This window comes from Podarcis bocagei (genome assembly GCF_964188305.1).
Source record: "Podarcis bocagei genome assembly, chromosome: 6".
In the NCBI taxonomy this organism is placed as follows: Eukaryota; Metazoa; Chordata; class Lepidosauria; order Squamata; family Lacertidae; genus Podarcis; species Podarcis bocagei.
Window position 1 is genome coordinate 39,638,860 of NC_138130.1, and position 18,811 is coordinate 39,657,670.

General features: G+C 45.1%; 1 protein-coding gene across 2 annotated transcripts in view; it reads left to right on the plus strand.

Moving 5' to 3' along the window:
- The first annotated feature begins 522 nt into the window (after nt 1-522).
- PRPS2 (phosphoribosyl pyrophosphate synthetase 2) overlaps nt 523-18,811 on the plus strand; it is a 28,258-nt gene continuing 9,969 nt past the window's right edge. Inside the window, exons 1-4 of one of the 2 annotated variants that reach the window (XM_081197124.1) lie at nt 523-766; nt 10,961-11,144; nt 12,689-12,703; nt 17,844-17,942. In XM_081197124.1, coding sequence (XP_081053250.1) covers nt 645-766; nt 10,961-11,144; nt 12,689-12,703; nt 17,844-17,942 — 420 coding nt within the window. In that variant the 5' untranslated portion in view covers nt 523-644. The remainder of the gene's footprint in view (nt 767-10,960; nt 11,145-12,688; nt 12,704-17,843; nt 17,943-18,811) is intronic. The other variant, XM_081197125.1, reaches the window with a different exon arrangement.

Here is an 18,811-nt window from a genome sequence, read left to right on the forward strand (position 1 = left end):
AAGCGAAATCCCCTGCAGTTCAGAGGGGCTGCCTCCTCGAGGGGGGGGGGGGGAGGTTAGGATCGCTCTGCGCCCTTCCTTTTCCTCTCTGCGCCTTCCCTAATACCCTTCAGCCCACAATGCACTGCTCCACCCATAGAGATAGAAAAGGAAAAAAAGTAGAATCCATCGGAAACCAGGTCAGGCGCATCTGAGATGATCCCGACAAATCTTCCCTGCCCGATGTAAACCATATACAGCCTGTTCAACGCAGCTTGGTTACCTCGACAAGCGAGGTAAAGAGTCTTTCACTCTTTACCGGAAGTTTGGCTCCTCTTCATTCTTATCTCTGGCTTCCCCACACTCGCTTGGAGGAACCTTCTTCCACTTACTCACCACCTCACAGCGTGAGCAACGTCCTTCTCGCCCGGTAGCTCCGCCCACTCAGTCCCCGCCCTCTTGAGTCAGGGGGGCGCGCGCGGGAGAGAGAGAGCGCGCCGGTGGGGGGGCGTGGCCGCGGCGCTGAGGGGGCGTGGCCGCGGCTATTTGACCCGCTGGCCGCGCGCGCCCGTTCTCTCTCTTTCTTCGTCTCCTCGCCGTTTCCCCTCCTCCTCCTTTTTTCCGCCGCCACCGCTGCCCTTGCCGCGGCCCTTGCGCGCCCAGCCATGCCCAACATCGTGCTCTTCAGCGGCAGCTCGCACCAGGATCTGTCCCAGCGCGTGGCCGACCGGCTGGGGCTGGATCTGGGGAAAGTGGTGACGAAGAAATTCAGCAACCAAGAGACCAGGTGAGGCGCGGAAAGCGGATTGGGGATGCGGGGGGAGGAGAGGCGAGCAGCCTAGGCGGCTAAGCGTCTCCATTGCAAGCCATTCCCGGTGCCCCCCCTCCCTAAAAGCAACAACAATTGAGGCCCTGAATCCCTGGGTCGCCCCACGTTGGCAGAGGGTTGGGCTAGATGACCCTCGCGGTCCCTTCCAACCCTTCCTGCGTTCGCCCTGACCGGGGGTCGCATAGAGAGGGGCACGGGCGGGAGAAGAGCTTCCTGTCTTGAGAAAGCGAGGGGTGAAGTGACGAGCATGGTGGGGGCGTGGGGATGCGGAGAAAGAAACCCCTGGAAAGCTTAAGCGCGCTTTCCTCTGGGTTGCGTGTTTTGTGTGTGCATGCAAATTATGGAAATGCTAATGCAAACTGGACACTCTCCTGTTTGCTCATAAACCTGCGCGGGAAAAGGGCGTCCTCCGTGTCGCAGGATAATTAATTGTTCTGCCCTAAGAGGGTGGTTTAATATATTTGTCTGAGGCCTACAAACTAGATAATAGATAGATATCTGAGGCCTCAAGTGTATCTTTAGCCCTGGCCACGCTTTCATTGTCCCGTTTTAGGAAGGAAGAAAAACAAAAAACCACTTGCCGCTTTTCTCTCTGCGTGCTTTATTTCTCAGGGCCCCTAAATTGTAGATTCAGCAGGCACTTGTAGCCAGGTGAAGCGACTCAGAAGCGTCTGTTACATATGTCTTTGCATGTAGTCTGCTTTTTCTTCCTTTGCTTTCACATTTTACAGCTTAATGCTTGGACCTAGAGGAGGTGATGAGGATGATTTACGTTTGTCCAGAGTGAGGCATGCATTCTGGGCCTTCACACCTCTAGTTTATGCATTAAATGACTTATTCATGTTTTAAAGCATAATGTGTGAATTATTAGCCTGTAGTTTAGAATGATTGCACCAGTTCTTGGCTCTCTCAAAGTGTGCCTAAATGCAGAATCTAAAAGTTCACATGCCTGGTTGTACTATTAACAAATTTTGAGTAACTACCATATCTTAGTAAGAGTACCGTCACTTGTTAATCTGATTGTGAGTCTGCACTTCACCGATAATCTGTGTTTGCCAGTAAGCATGTCTTGAAAGCCTACAGGCTGCCCTTTTCCTGACAACCTTGATCATGACAGGACAAAAGAGTATTTAAAAGGCACCACTGATCATAAATAATCTAGAGTTAAGGTTGAGCAGTGAGGTGGCCATGTTTGCTTACAATAACTGCCCTAAATTGTTAAAATAGAGACTGAAGAGTTCCAAGGGATCTGTGCAAACTGACTGAATAGGCAGTAAAATGGTAAATCCAATTTGGTGTAAACTAGTGTCAAGTGACACATATTGGTGCAAAAAAAATTAAAAAAAATTCATATGCACTTATGAGGTCTGAAGTGACCAAGAATGAGACCTTGGGGTCATAATAGAAAGCTCAGTGAAGATGTTGACCCAATGTGCAGCAGCTGTGAAAAAGGCAAATTCCGTGTTAGGAAATCATTAAAAAATCAATTGAAAACTGAACTGCCAATAGCATATTGCCTTATGCAAATCTATGGTGTGGCTGTGTACAGTTATGGTTACCTCCCCTCAAAAAGGATATTGTAGAGTCGGAAAAGAGCAACCAAAAAGAGATGACATGATAGAATTTTATAAAATTTTGCACAGCATGGAGAAAGTGGATAGAAAAAAAAGTTTTTCATCCTCTCATAACACTGGAACATGTGGACTTCTGACGAAGCTGAACATATGACGATTCCAGACAGATAAAAGAAAGTGCTTCTTCTTGCACCTTTGGTCCTTGAATATGAAATGTGGTTTGTTTGTTTGTTTGTTTGTTTGTTTGTTTGATCAGTCCAATAATATATTTCATATTCAAGGACCAAAGCTGTTTACGAGCTGTCCTAGATCACACATACATATCCTATCCCTCTGTTTCTCCTAATTCTACTCTGAGGTAGAACAGTTTGCTTCTGTGTTGCCTCTCATAAGACATAGGAATGTGGCTGTTTCTTCTTGAGATCGGAAAGTGAATCACAGCTTCTGTATCCTTTCCTGATTGTCTTCCATTGTAGAGCATCCAAGATCTCTTTCCTGAAGTGCTATCTCATTTTCCCAGCACTTTAGAGCCTGGGTAGATATAATTATTTCTATCAGATAGTTCTTACCATTTCAGATGAGTCTGCCATGTAGTTGTGGCTGGTAGAATGTCACAGAACAGAAAAAAGATTTTCTGCTGCACGCACACCAACTCAAGAATGCTTCCCAGAATCAGGGTTTGGGTTTGGGGTTTTTTGTGAGGGGTTTGGCTTAGTTTACAGAACTCTTTGCTGGTTATACCTTGGCAAGTAATGTAGCTAAGAGGCTTCTTTAAACTTGTTAAGAGACTATAATTGGACACTTTATAGATGACGAATCATAGAATTATAGATGAAGAATCTATAGAATCATAGAGTTGGAAGGGACCCTCTGGGTCATCTTTCCAGTGCAACCTCCTGCAATACAGGAATCTCAACACACAATTCCCCATCCAAATTGAAACCATACTGGATCCTGCTTAGCTTTGCAAATATGCTAACAGTTTTATTGCTGCACCACTGAACTCCTATAAGTTTCCCTTTTCTGCTCTTGATTGCACAAATAAAATTGACAACTTTTTAATTAAAACAGGAGGCTATGGGATGGGCAACTCTATGGTTGTCTTCTTTGTAACAGGGCATTCTATATTCTTTGTCCCTAGGCCCAATCCCTAGCATCTCCAGGGTAGCAGGTGATTCAAAAGGCTTTAAACCTGAACAGCCATTTCCAGTTAGTGAACAGTGATGTGCCAGGTGAACCAAAATATTGTAGCTTATTCATGCTGCTGTTTATAGAAGTACACATGAGTTTATTTCAGCAAAACTAAACACTAAGTTATGCCTGAGCTAGAAGCGAGATGATACTCTGTGCAAGAGATGTGGTGGTTGGGCTACATCCCTTAGTACAGTGGTACCTTGGGTTACAGATGCTTCAGGTTAAAGACTCCGCTAACCCAGAAATAGTACCTCAGGTTAAGAACTTTGCTTCAGGATGAGAACAGAAATTGCGCAGTGGCAGCAGGAGGCCCCATTAGCTAAAGTAGTACCTCAGGTTAAGAACAGTTTCAGGTTAAGAACAGACCTCCAGAACGAATTAAGTTCTTAACCCAAGGTACCGCGGTATACTGTATACCTAGCTTGGATCCTTAGAGTTAGTGCACATTAGATACTTAAGCAAGTCTTGGTTTAGGCATAAGTATTCCATTTTTGTACTGCTTGTGCATGAAAGCAAAAAACATGCTCACAAGAAGTCAAAGGCACAAAGAACTTTGTATCTCACTGATGCTCCACTAGAATGGAGAAGTGACATCAGTTTTAAACATTCACATTTAAAATGTATAGCACAGTATGGATGCTATGACTCTCTTTCACTCCTGATTTTAACAGTTCATGCTTGGAAGTAAGCCTCATCGACTTCAAGCATACCAGCTAAACATTTTAACCTTAAGCTGTCCTAAACTGACTCAGAGGACCACAGCAACGCTCTGTTGTTGCTGCTGCATTCTCTAATTTTCCAGCATGTGATCTGGCCTGGGGCTTAGAACAAGCACTGTGTGCACTCTAATCACATCTGCTTCACGTGTGTAAACAAAAGAAGCTTATTGCTTGTGTTTCTTTAGACACACACACACACCACCAATGATAGTGATGGCTCTTGGTGTTATTGGGATAGTTGTGAAAACAAAAAATAAAATAGCATAAAGTTGAAATAACTGAGCTAAAGTGCAAGTTCCTTCATTGATTTGTTTCACTGATTTAAATTTGTGTAAAGCTGTGATTTCAGTCACTTTGAAGTTTCATTCGTAAAACTGCTTTTTGCTGCTCAAGAGCTCAGTTGTTCTATTTTGCTATTTATTGCTGTGCCACTAACGCTAACAGAAGCAATGCATGTGTGCGGGCTCGTTGCTGCACATTCTGCGTACATGAATAGGTACTAACTATGCATTTAAGCTTGTTGCTGTGAGACAAAATGGTAATTTGTGTGAGCAAGATGGAGCATTTACCTTTTGCTTGGTGCACCTTGCTGTGTTGCAAAGGAAGCACATAGTCAAAGGATATCTCACAGAAAAGAGCACTTTGTGGGATCAGAGTTGCATTTGGTGTGTTCTCTACCTGTAGCTGTTGGTGAACTAAAACAAAACATTATTAATGTCTCTTGTTTTGAATATATCTGATTTCCTGGCATTGCAAGTCCACATTCAGTCTTTCATAAAATCATGGAGTTGTAAGGGACCCCCCTGTAATACAGGAATCTCAGCAAAAGCCTTCTGTGACAGAGGGCCATCCAACCTCTGCTTTAAAACCTGCAAGGAAAGAGAGTCTACAACCTCTTGTAGCTCTTTCTATTTCTTGCCACAAAAACAATTTAGCATTTTTAAGTTACTGTTATTCTCTCCTCTCCTTTCTGATAATGAGATATATTTCTTTAGCAGCTTTTTTTAACAGTTTGAATATCTTCTCAATCAGAATGGGACCTAAATAATAATTGAGAATGTTGAAAAGACTGCTTTTGCTTGGGGTGGTGGTAGTGTAATCCCACTGGTGTGCTCAAAGTGACATTTTAGCCTTGCGACTATCCTGCGTTCAAGTTAGTCTGAGAGATACTAACTTAGTTGACCAGCTGTTTGGATTGGGGTTTCCCCACATCCAAGCACAGCACTCAAACACTGGATCTGTGACCAAGTTGACTTCGGATATTTGAGCAGGCTGAAAGCAAAGACCTGACTGTTTAGTAGGGAATGATAAGGTTCTGATCAGTAGCAGGGGTGGTTGACATTGTGCCTTGGAGTGCCTTGTATGTCATCAGACGCACGTTTTTCTGCCACATATTCGCAAGTCAGGAAGTTGCATGCGACCGGACAATACATGCAGTGGCTCACATACATTAATTCCCCCTCCCCCCAAATATAGCATTTCAATGCTGTGTGTCTGTCCCTTTAAATGTGTGTGAAGCTTTCTGTGTTTTCTGTCAACAACATTTAGAGCTGCAGCCACCAACTATGGTTGGGAAAAAAATATTGCTTGTGCAGTTTAAGGGAAAGTATTCTTCTTGTTTTTGAACAGAAGCAAAATATGAATTTGGCCATCCAGATTAATACCCCAACAGGCCTCGCGGCATGCTTTTTTGTTCAGTGCTTATTGCAACACCGTTGCTAGGAGTTTGCAAGTGTGTGCTCAGCATTACGCATTAATAGAAGTGAACAATTAACCAATTGGTTCAGTATTAAAATATGGTAATCCTCTCCCAGAAAAGCCCTGAGGCAAATGCCTGTGTACATTGATAAGCCTTGCCCTGAGGGTCAACAAACTCTTGTTCTGTTGGACCAGCTTAGGGGGCAAGTTCCAGAGTCAATAGGCTGCCAGCGCATCCAGCCCTCCTAAGTATGGCTGCCAAAATTGCACATAATTACGTTCGGGCGCAGTAATACAATACAAACAAATTGAATGGCGTGATGTACATCCCAAAACGAGGGTAGGGGATGTGAGGATAGCATTTCAGTGAAAAATATTGATACAACAGCAGTACAGCATTAAATGTAAATGATTACATGGTGTAGAATGTGAAAGCTGCATTTCCCAATTAAGCAGGAGGAAAGAATCTGCCTTCCCTATCCAGACGCAGTCCGTAAATAGGTGGTTGGTGCTGCAGCAGAGGTTGTAGGGCTCTGCATGCAGGCCCAGTCTGGGAAGTTCCTGCTTTCTTGTTCCTTTCCTTCTCTCAGGCCAAAGCAGTTGCTTAAAGGTAAAGGGACACCTGACCATTAGGACCAGTCATGGCCGACTCTGGGGTTGCGGCGCTCATCTCGCTTTATTGACCGAGGGAGCCAGCATACAGCTTCTGGGTCATGTGGCCAGCATGACTAAGCTGCTTCTGGCGAACCAGAGCAGCGCACGGAAACGCCGTTTACCTTCCCGCTGGAGTGGTGCCTATTTATCTACTTGCACTTTGAGGTGCTTTCGAACTGCTAGGTGGGCAGGAGCAGGGACCGAGCAACGGGAGCTCACCCCGTCACAGGGATTTGAACCGCTGACCTTCTGATTGGCAAGTCCTAGGCTCTGTGGTTTAACCCACAGCGCCAAAGCAGTTGCTTAGCTTACTGTAAAAAGGCACAGCTTATTGCCTGAGTCTGGAGCGTGGTCAAGTACAAAAACTGCAAGCTGAGTGGACATAAGGCAAGGATATCAAGCATAAGCAAACCTTGGCCATCGCTACATTTAACTTCTCATGGCAGCGAGTCCCGAAAGTGCATCACGAGAGGCATTTCCTTCTTGTCTCTGCTTGAACCTGTTGTCAATCACTGTGTGGATCCTGAGCTCTAGGGTTATAGGAGTAGTGAACTCTCAACTCTGCCCGTGGTAAAGGAGCCTCAGTCCCATATGTCCCAAATGGGGAATCTGAGGGCAGATTATGCAGCAAGTAGCTGAAGCAGCTGTTGTTGTCGTTAATTAGTTAAATTTCTTACCCACCCTTCACCAAAAGGTTCCAGGGCAGATGATCGCAATTTAAAAATACAAAACTAAAAGTTTAAAATAAATGATAGTCAAGAGAATAGGGTGGGTCCTAAAAACATCCACTGGATTCCAGGGAGTGAGCCATACGTGACAGCAGGCTCACAATGAGCCCCTCCCTCCCATCCATTTTGTGGCAAAGACCAGGTCAAGCTATGTCCAGCCACATGCACCGTACCAACAATGTACTGAGATAGCCACTTGCTTGTCATGGAGGCCATGAAGTCCTGCAATTATTGGATATTGGAACAACGTTCGAAACTCCCATTGTTCTAAACACATTTTGCAACAGGGAATTTCATTGATGCAAGCAGTTTCTGAGCTCTGGGTACAGTACTGTGCCTAAGATTTCTGATTAAAACTGCAGAGTGGAAGGAAAGGAGGGCCTTTTTCTACCTCTGTACTTTCAGCTACTCTCTGATGCCTGGAGAAGAGACCCTCTTAAGAATATTAGGGGGGTGGGCAGGGGACGGACTAGACCACGTGACAAATGAACATTATACCTTAGCTGCTGTTCATTCATTTTTAGCTTTGTATTCTTGTTATGAAAAAGTATGCCTAGACATTCCATTGTGGCACCCCTAACCTAGGTTTAAGGTGCCATTTAGCTCCTGGCTTTCATATCTCAGTTTCTGACACTGATATTGAAGCCCCCCCAACTCCACATCTGAAACTGCCTCCCCCTTCTGTCTCTAGCATGACACCTCAAGCTATCTCCTTGAACTCAGACACAGTTCAGATTGGACTTCTGAGGAGAGAGATGGCATTTTTATGAACAATAGCAAGCCTACTCCTCTGACCTTGACAGGTGGTGCACCAAGTACCCAAGTGAGCTAGCTTAATGTCACTTAGATCATCCAACTAGGTCTCAGTAGTAGTAGTAATAGTACTGTATTTTTCGCCCCATAGGACGCACTTTTTCCCCTCCAAAAATGAAGGGGAAATCTGGGTGCGTCCTATGTGGCGAATGCAGGCTTTCGCTGAAGCCTGGAGAGCGAGAGGCATCGGTGCGCACCGACCCCTCTCGCTCCCCAGGCTTCAGGAAGCTATCCACAAGCCTTGCAAGCCCGGTGGGAGTACCCGCGGGCTCACAAGGCTTGCGGGCAGCAGCCTGCAGCCCCCGCGAGTGTCCGCAAGCCTTGCGCGCCCGGCAGGAGGTCCCACCGGGTGCGCAAGGCTTGGGGCGGCAGCCTGTCGCCCGAAGCACGGGGAGCCCTCCGGAGGGCTCCCCCTGCTTCGGGCGAGTGTCTGCAAGCCTCCCGCGCCCGGCAGGAGGTCCCACCGGGTGCGCAAGGCTTGGGGCGGCAGCCTGAAGCACGGGGAGCCCTCCGGAGGGCTCCCCCTGCTTCGGGCGAGTGTCTGCAAGCCTCGCGCGCCCGGCAGGAGGTCCCCCCGGGTGCGCAAGGCTTGGGGCGGCAGCCTGAAGCACGGGGAGCCCTCCGGAGGGCTCCCCCTGCTTCGGGCGAGTGTCTGCAAGCCTCGCGCGCCCGGCAGGAGGTCCCACCGGGTGCGCAAGGCTTGGGGCGGCAGCCTGTCGCCCGAAGCACGGGGAGCCCTCCGGAGGGCTCCCCCTGCTTCGGGCGAGTGTCTGCAAGCCTCCCGCGCCCGGCAGGAGGTCCCGCCGGGTGCGCGAGGCTTGGGGCGGCAGCCTGAAGCACGGGGAGCCCTCCGGAGGGCTCCCCCTGCTTCGGGCGAGTGTCTGCAAGCCTCGCGCGCCCGGCAGGAGGTCCCACCGGGTGCGCAAGGCTTGGGGCGGCAGCCTGAAGCACGGGGAGCCCTCCGGAGGGCTCCCCCTGCTTCGGGCGAGTGTCTGCAAGCCTCGCGCGCCCGGCAGGAGGTCCCGCCGGGTGCGCGAGGCTTGGGGCGGCAGCCTGTCGCCCCGAAGCACGGGGAGCCCTCCGGAGGGCTTCCCCTGCTTCGGGCAGGTGAGCGCAAGGCTTGGGGCGGCAGCCAGGGCTGGGGGGGGGGGAATATTTTTTTTTAATTCCTTCCCCCCCCCCCCAAAATGAGGTGCGTCCTATGGGCCGGTGCGCCTTAAAGGACGAAAAATACGGTAGTTGTTGTTCAGCTGTTCTCTTCCCATCTGTGTACATTTGCTCACCTCTGTACCTTCCCCATCATGGAGACAGCAGCTAAGCATGTCTGGCTCAGATCAGCGCCTGGCTAGATCACCTGGGAGTTCTTTAGTATAAGAAATGTACTAAATAAAATAATAGGGGAGCTCCTGTGGACTGAAAAGAGAACCCACAAGCCTGGGTGGTGAGTGGGTCTGAGAGAGAATTGTGCCTAAATTGTTTCAGAACACTTGCATGAGGACCTCTACCCTTTGGACAAAGAATCATGTTGCCAACACTGAGCCACATTCAATAATCTTCTCTCTAGGACTTGGCCGGGAGGGGGGGAATCAGCTCTTCTGGATACTGTAGATTAAAGGCCAAGGCCATGTCCACGAGTGAAACTTACATTAGCTGTTGGGCTTCACACCTGTGAGTCAAAATAAAATATAAGTGTATTATTTCTGTCATAGGTGAACGATACTCATAGATAGTGCATTTGAGTCAAAGGTACCATGGCATAAGGAGGGTGTAGTTGAAGTACTGACTTGTGTAGTTTTGATTCCATTTGGAATGTAATATATGTTGGGCGGAGGGGATTTGTTGTAATAATTGTGCTGAAGTCCCTGCTGTGCATTTTATAAAATGGTGCAAATTCAAAGTGAAATAAGGAGGTTTAAAAGTGCGCCTTTGTGTATAAAATCTCCTCAGCTGTCTAGTGGTTTGGGCACTTTGCACCCGTCACCCTTCGAACTTGAACTGAAAGTTCCAAATGGCTGAATTTGATAAATTGCATAAAACAAACATTGATGTTCTTCTGGGGGAAGATCTAGCTTGATTGCCCTTTTATCTGTATCACCACACTCAGAATGTTGTTTAACTTTGGAGGTGGGGGGTGGAGATGGGGTAGAATCTTAATGGTTAACTAGTAGTTTTGCCCTTGATACATTTGGAATACAGTGGATTTTTTGTAACTAGGTAAATGATGCAAACTCCAGGTAGAATCGAGCCAAAGTTAAGCCCTTTTATGCTCAACTGATTTCAGTGGGAATAATAGTTAACCCTCTAATCTTATGCTCTTAAGGCCCTGTCTGCACCATACAAAGTAGTACTGCACCACTTTAAATAGTCATGGCTTCCTCCATAGAATCCTTGAAACTGTAGTTTGCTGGGAAGCTGAGAGCTACACTTCTCAGAAAGGCTTAACAATCAATTCTTCTTCCCAGGAGTTAGTGAGTTGAGACTTAACGGTATGCCAAGTAGTACAACACCCTATAAAGGCGAAGCCTGTGGTTAAGTCTATCATAACACGTGAAGCCTCTGATCACGTTGCCACAACTTGTTGGTTTTTAAGGACCGCTCTTGCCTGAAAAGCAATTTTTGGGTTTGGGGAGTAAGCCTGTGTCTGATACATTATCTGCAGAGAGCTAAGCTGCTTAGTTAAAATGTATTGTTTAGGAAGAGAATTTAAGTATTACTTGTCTAGACTTGACATGCCCAGTCATGTCATCGTTGTGTCTCCATCTTTCTTTCCAGTGTAGAGATTGGTGAGAGTGTAAGAGGGGAAGATGTCTACATCGTCCAGAGTGGTTGTGGTGAAATAAACGACAATTTGATGGAGCTTCTCATCATGATCAATGCTTGCAAGATTGCGTCGTCCTCCCGAGTTACGGCTGTAATCCCATGTTTCCCTTACGCTAGGCAAGATAAGAAAGACAAGGTAGGTGAGCGGTGGTTACTCTCTGAAGGTGTTTGTCAAAATAAGAGTCATCCTCTCCTGCCCCTGCACATTTGCCCTGATTTGCCAAATTATTAAATGTATTTAGAATCTTTGGCTCTCCAGATGTTGATTGGCCCCAGAAAGCATGGCCAATGGTCAGGGATGAGGGGAGTTTAAGTTCAGCAACATCTGGATGGCCAAATGTTCCCCACCCTTCATTTAGACTGTTATAAACAACCTAGTGTAGTTAAAGCTGCACTATGCAGAATTCTTAGTTAGAAGCAAAGTTTCCAGTGAAATTGGTCAACTTTGCTCCCAAGTGAATTTTGATCTTAACTGGTGAAGAGGATTCTTCCTCCCTAACCCATCATGGTGCCCCTGAGATTAACACGGCATATTTGGTAGTTGATATGGCAAATATTAATGTTGCAAATGAGAGCTGAGCAAATTCTACCACAAACACAGTTGAAAAATCCAAATGTAAGTACCTGTGGGTGTGTTTGGCATAAAAATAGTTCAGCATAGTACGAAGCAAGAAATATATTATTGTATGCAGTATAATTCTCGTTATTTTTCATGCTAAGATACTGATAAACAATTTTATGCATTCATGTCAATGTTATACCTTTGCTTTTAAAAAAATCAAAAGGATGCCTCCTAGCAAATCTTCCTATGCTGTGTCTTCTGCCTCAGTTTAATTCTTTTACTCAATTATGTTAATTGTGCTGTTTTCCATACTTTAGTAATGCATTCTTTTAATTATAGGCATTCTTGGGCTCAAGTGTTTGGCTACCACAATTTTTGCAGCTGTGAACAAATCAGTTAGAGGCATAACACATTCTGAAAAATATTGTGCTTAGACAACCACGTGAGATTAGTTTTGGGACTGAGCAATAAGTTATAATTAGTTCTAACCACACTCTTGGAATGACAGGGCAGGGAATGCCATGGGAAATTGCATCTCCAGTCATTATTTACCATTATAAATCTTATGCAACTTGTTTGGAGTACAATACCCCACAACTTTATAGTGATTCTCTCCCCCCCCCCCCTTTTAAATTAGATAAACCTGCTTCACTTTTCCATTTTGGAACATTTTGTTCTATTCATATTAGAATATTGGAGAGCTGATCATTCTTCCCCAGTAATGAAACTTATTTCTACTTAAGATTTCTTAAAATAAGATGACAAGTTTTTGATAATGACCTTTTGATGCCTTAAAGGTTGAAAAAAAAGAAGATGCTGATCCAGGTGATCTCAGAGTTCCATTTTTGACTTTTATAGTTTCTTACCTTAAAGGGAAGTCACTGAGGATGCAATATTCTCTTTAGTTCTTCAAATCATATGCAACATCCTTCTTTCAATATGCCAAATCTCACTACTTGATACTTAACCCATATACACATTCTTTTCGCAACACTAAATTTTTCACCGCATATGAAAGAGGTCAATGGGGATTCTGATTGAAATGATTTATCCTATTCTTGCAGATGAGAGGATTTGCATATTTCATTAATTGACTTTTGTTGTGTTTTCCTATATAGGACCAAGGTAGATGGGTAAGTGGTACTTTACAGCTATCTTGATTTAAAATGTACCATGGATTATTAGAATCTCAGCTGACCCATTTTGATCTCAACTTCAGTTTAATTGCATAATTTTTAACTACATTTGAGCAAGCTCTGCCTCCCTTATCAAGAAAGGAAAAAAACCTGGGATTTTTGCATTTCCAGATAACATTACTACTTTTTGCCAACACAACAAAGTTCATACTGAAGTTTATATCAGACCTTTTCCAAAGTAAACGAAAAATTAGGTAACTCAGAGCAGGAAAGTTTTAAATCTAAGCCACTATTTAAGACATGTGTGTATATATAGGATATTCACCACACATGCAGAGCCAATTCCTTGATTATTGGAGAAGCAGCATAAATCAATCACTGTTTTGAAGGAGAAAACTGGAAATTGGGTTGTGTAGGCATGACACACACAGTAGAAACATATAAGCCAAAAAGTGTGGTAGACAAGTTCACCAGTCCAGACTGCAAAAGTTGGCTGTGGTTCTATAGGATGCTGAGAAAGTAACTGGAAATTTCCAGGTTTCAGATCTTCTAACAATATTAATGTCATTCTGAAATATTTGCTGTTTGTGTTACATAAAGGAGCTGTGACTAATAGCTTTGTCTCTTGCTCTTAATCCTAAAGTATAATTTGTAAGCAGAGAGCAAAATGTCCAGGAGCTAACTCCTTGAAGGTTCAAGGATTTGGTTTTTAGAGGGGTTTAAAAAACCCCCAACTTGTTCACTGATTTCCAGATGTTATTCACGAAACATACATGCCAGACCAGCATTTATGAATGGTTCTTCTGTTGGTTCACTGGGTTCCCTTTTGAAGGATTGATTTGCCCCATTCAGAAAAAGAAATGCTAAGTGGAAATGTTCTCTGTACTAGAGAAGGAACAACATTTTCCCTTGGGTCAGTTTGGCTAGCAGCCCTAGAATTTTGGGTCTTCTCCCGTGTTGTGTGACTTGGCTTGTTCACTGGGGTAACTTGGGTTTACTTGCTAAACTGTTCCCTGCAGGCACCTTTTGTCATGGTGCTCTTGGACTGGAGGCACGTTGCAATCTAGATGACGTGGAACCCGATTGTGCAAGTGTCTCCTTGCCCAGTGTTTGTACTAAAAGGCGATCGCCAGCATTGTACCTGCTTGCTCTTTCTCTACTCCACCTGCGTATCCTCCAACCTTGAAGAGCAGATTTTGGGGGAGTTTGGGGCAGAGATGGAGGAAAGAAAGGAGAAGACCATTGTGCAAGTTAGGCTGACACAAATTGGATGCCACCCAGAGCGCTTACAATTTGGCAGCATCAACAAGCTATTATTTGAAGTAAATCTTACGCTGGTGTGTGGATGTGGTTTTCTGAATATTCAAAAAGTGACAACATATTATTGGCTTCACACGGGAAGACACCTTAGTCTTCAGAAAGTGTTAATGACCAATTTCCCTCCTTGCTAATGAGAATCAGCTTGGATGTGACCTATCCACAGTTGGGCTTTGAGAGGCCAGAACATCCCATGAGGCAAAGTAAATACTTCCTACTAATTATCAGAGATGTCCTCTCTGCACTTGTCACACTGGTGTCTTGACAAGATGTAGCTTTTAAGCAGTGGCTCTTGGTTCTGGCATCTATCAGTGCTGTTTTAGCACTTCATTTTTCAGTCCTGAGATCAATAATGTACGCAGTATGTTGAACTTTGCCTCCTGGCTGCTGATGTTGCAGAATAGCCAGTGAAGAGAGGTATGTCTTCAGCTATGTGCTTTGGCTGAATGAAATTCTTCACACTTTTTATAATTAGCCATATTTTTGAAAAATATGTGTATTTGACTATATTGTGTTCCACTAATGTCACTGTTTGGATTTTCAGTTGTGTGGATTTATTCTTGAAAAAGTGGGCAGTTTGCGGTGTGTGTGTGTGTGTGTAATCACAAGCTCTAGTGCTATGCAGTCACCCATTCATTCATTTATTGTGAGAGGTGCAGAACTTCTGTGCAAACTGCATTGCAATGAATGTGTAGCATATGGCAGAAGCGGTAGGTGGATTGTGTCATGCATGTGACTCTGCTATGAGTAAGGGGAAGCTGATTGCCCCATCTCAGTTAAATCTAACATATATGAACAGTAATTCATATCCATCTTTATTAAAAGCAGTTTGCAATGCATTAAACAAGTTTTAATAAATAAACAACAACCCACACCCAAAATGAGCTCAGCCCTAAATCATGGCTGTCTGTGTATCAGTTGTGCAGGTAGTGGTTTCTGTCACAGTTCTTTCTCAGTTCTGTTGTTCTGTTGTTACTTTTCTGTTCTGAGTGTCTGCTTTCCCCCCTCTTCTTTCTCTATCCCCCTCTTGTCCATTTTCAGCCTTTTACAACTCTCCTTTCTTCTCCTGACTCTTTCCACTTCCTGCAGGCATTGCAACTGCTTTGCATCCTGGGCATTTGCATTTGTGTAGGAATTAGGACTAGCTTCCTAAAATGAAATGTAAAAGAAGCAATCAAAAAGTTAGGGGTATGGGGGTACTTGGAAGAGTTGACCCTTAGTGTGGGACAGTTGCATTTCAAGTATTTTCAAATGCTACATTTTAGCAAGACAGATTTCTGTAGCAATACTGTATGTCCCATTCTGCCAAAATATTGCATGCTTTGACCTGAATGGAAGTCATGATAAACCTGGTGGTTGGTGAGGCAAACCTTTATGGAGGAATCAACTTATGGTTGTGTTTTGCATCAAAAAATGGGGTGATCTGGAATGCATTCCATTTCCCCCCCTCCACACTTCTTAGTGCTTTCAAACTATCTAAATGCCATTTTGGAAAAGGCCCACTTCCCAGTTAAATCTGGTTCCTCATTCCTAAGAACTAAGCTTCATCACATGGGGAAATGATGTCAGTGTTTACTACTTGAAGAGGAATGATTTGTTCACTGTTCCGTTCAAAACTACATGTTACCTCAGTAGCCAAATATTTCCAAATACAAACTTGCTTCGGCAACACTTAATAATGTAATGTGTGGTGGGGGCAAGGGTAGAGGACCATTTGAAATTGGTTGGGGCGCTCAGCACCATGAATACACCTTTAAAATTCTGCCCTGCTGGTTTCTCCCCTAGTTGTTTCGGATATCTGAAACCAGATTTCCTTTTGGGCTGAAGGAGAATTTTTTCAAAAAATAAGATTTTAAGATCTTTCATAATACAATACAATGCAGTAACTAAACAAGAGAGAGAGAGAGAAGAATGCAAAGTCCTCTGTCACAAGTAGGTCTCCATTTTTTCTCACAGCCTCCTTGGGAGATCTGTGGGGACCTGTGGTCCTCCAGGTGGATAGTTCAATTGTTTACGATGTGGTGCTGATAATCCCAAGGGACAGCTGCTTATTCCTCCATTGCTGGGGGTTGGGCTAGATGATCCTCAGGGTCCCTTCCAATTCTACGATTCTATGAAATCCAATCATCCCCAGCCAGCACGGCCAGTGCTCAGGGATTAGGGGAACTGTAGGCTAATATCATCAGCTGGGCCCCAGATTTTCCACCCTTGGTTTAAAAAAAACTGTCAAGGAAGTGTTTGTAAGGGGATGAGGGAAGAGCTGATCTCTCCCCTGCCCCCAGATTATCTTCACAAGGCAAATGGGTTTGAGTGGGGAAGGGAAGTTGCAGCAGAACAACAGGAAGCCAAGTGGTTCATTTGTGCAGGTCTCTGCTGCAGATTGCCGCCCCCCCCCCCGTTGTTTTTCCTTATAAGAAGCCGTGGTTTTCAGCATGCATTTGTGTTTGGCCCTGACTATATTAAAGTAGTTTGGATGTCTGGAGTTAGCAAGTGGCTTAAAAAATATCCAAAGAGGTCTAAAACAGAAGCCCTTGCTTTCAGAAAAGCCAAACGATTGTGTTCAGAGTCCTGAGGTGGATCTACACCAACCTGTCTAACATTATTAGAAGGGCAGTAGGTATATCGTTCTAAAATGTCACAGGGCGTACTTTTAATTTAAATGGTTTTTCTTACTTCGTTGTTGGTTTATAGTCTGGTGGCTCTGCAGCTCCCTCTGGTGTCACATTTTAAAAACGCATTAAGAACGTTAAAAGCAATGTGTCATTTGTTCCTCTGCGTTACCGCAACCCTTCCTTAACCCTTTCCTACCATTAAAAATGGTACGCAGGTGGCACTGTGGGTTAAACCACAGAGCCTAGGACTTGCCGATCAGAAGGTTGGCGGTTCGAATCCCCACGATGGGGTGAGCTCCCGTTGCTCGGTCCCTGCTTCTACCAACCTAGCAGTTCGAAAGCATGTCAAAGTGCAGGTAGATAAATAGGTACCACTCCGTCGGGAAGGTAAACGGCGTTTCCGTGCACTGCTCTGGTTTCCCAGAAGCGGCTTAGTCATGCTGGCCACATGACCCAGAAGCTGTATGCCGGCTCCCTCGGCTAATAAAGCGAGATGAGCGCCGCAACCCCAGAGTCGGCCACGACTGGACCTAATGGTCAGGGGTCCCTTTACCTTTACCATTAAAAACATGGGTGCAGATCTGCCCCAGGGTTGGGACAAGAATTGAGAGCAACAGCAGGTAGCATTTGAAGTGTGTAAAGAAATTGGTTTGAGCTCTTGTTGCAAGCCCGGAAAGCACATATTGAGGACTCCTTACCTGTAATAATCTTCCTGATGCCAATGAGAACTGAGAATGCTCAGTGGATACTAAGAGCCACAGGATGTTGAGTGTAAGGTATATAAAAAAGGCAACTGGAAGGGAGGCTAGAGGTGAAGGTGTGGCTGGCAGGCTGGAACCCTGAGCAGAAGCACTTCTGTTAGACTGCAGCGTTTCTCAAACTTGGGTTTCTATATGTTTTTGGACTATAACTCCCATCATCCCCTACCACTGGTCCTGCTAGCTAGGGATGATGGGAGTTGTAGTCAAAAAAACAGCTGGAGACCCAAGTTTGAGAAACACTGTGTTAGAGGATGAGGATACAGCTGCAACATTTTGTTTGCAGGTCCCACTTGTTTTATATACAGAGATGCATAGATATTATAAGAAGTGTGGAAGAGCTCTGATCACTTGTCCACTTGCATCGCTTGAACCGAGAGACCTTATGACTTCCTTCTCACCCGCCCCGCAACCCCAAAGTTCATAAAACCCGTCTTTTGTTCCCTCCAGAGCCGCGCTCCCATATCTGCAAAACTTGTCGCCAACATGTTATCAGTTGCTGGAGCAGATCACATCATCACCATGGATTTGCACGCTTCCCAGATACAGGTAATGAGGATTCCTTTTCTCTCTCCTTCCTGTATGCTGCTTCCCTTTGTGTGTTTGCACTGCCATCAGGAAAATGTGTTGGGTCGTGTGCAGCTAGGTCTACGTGCAAGCAGAATAGACACTTGCTCTTTTGCTCCTCCCACCTCCAGCTGCCCACCACATCTGTTGTGCAGGGGTTTTTTTGGGGGGGTTATAGGAGGCTGTAGATGGGAGGAGAGGAAGGTGAAATCCCATTGCGTGAGTAGAAGCTGGATTCCACCCTTTGTTCTATCTATCTGTCTGCTAAAATTTGTGCCCCACCTTTGTAAACAAAAAGTCAGCTTGATTGTGGAAGCAGTAAAGTGATAGTACGAACGCTCACAGCATGTCTCCAGTGCCTACTTAAAATAGGCCGTATGGGCCAAGTGTCATTGTCTAGGGATATTGCTCCATCATCTGAGTAGTGCAACAGGCAAAGACCCTTTTCCCTCACCCAGCTGATAACAAGAAGGGTTTCAGAAGCTGAGAGTGGGTCTTTACTAGGTGCAAATGGACAAGCGATTCCTGAGAAAATCCTCATTCCAGGCTGATTTAGGGCTTTAAAAACTAAAGCCACCAACCTGAGTAGAGCCTGGAGACAAGTTGGCAGCCAGTGAAGAGGATATATTCAGCTGTCATCATATGATCCACCCTGCTAGCCACTGATGGCACAATTGTTGACCATCTGGACCTTCTAGAGCAGCCCTGCACTGCAGCAATCCATATGTTCCAGTTGACTCTACTAAAATTGAAGCCAGGTGCAGTGATTTCCCTTGGGCAATCCTGTGGTCTCCACAGGGTTGCTTTGAAGCATCATGGGCTTTGTACTGCAGTGGCCTGTTTAAGTTCCA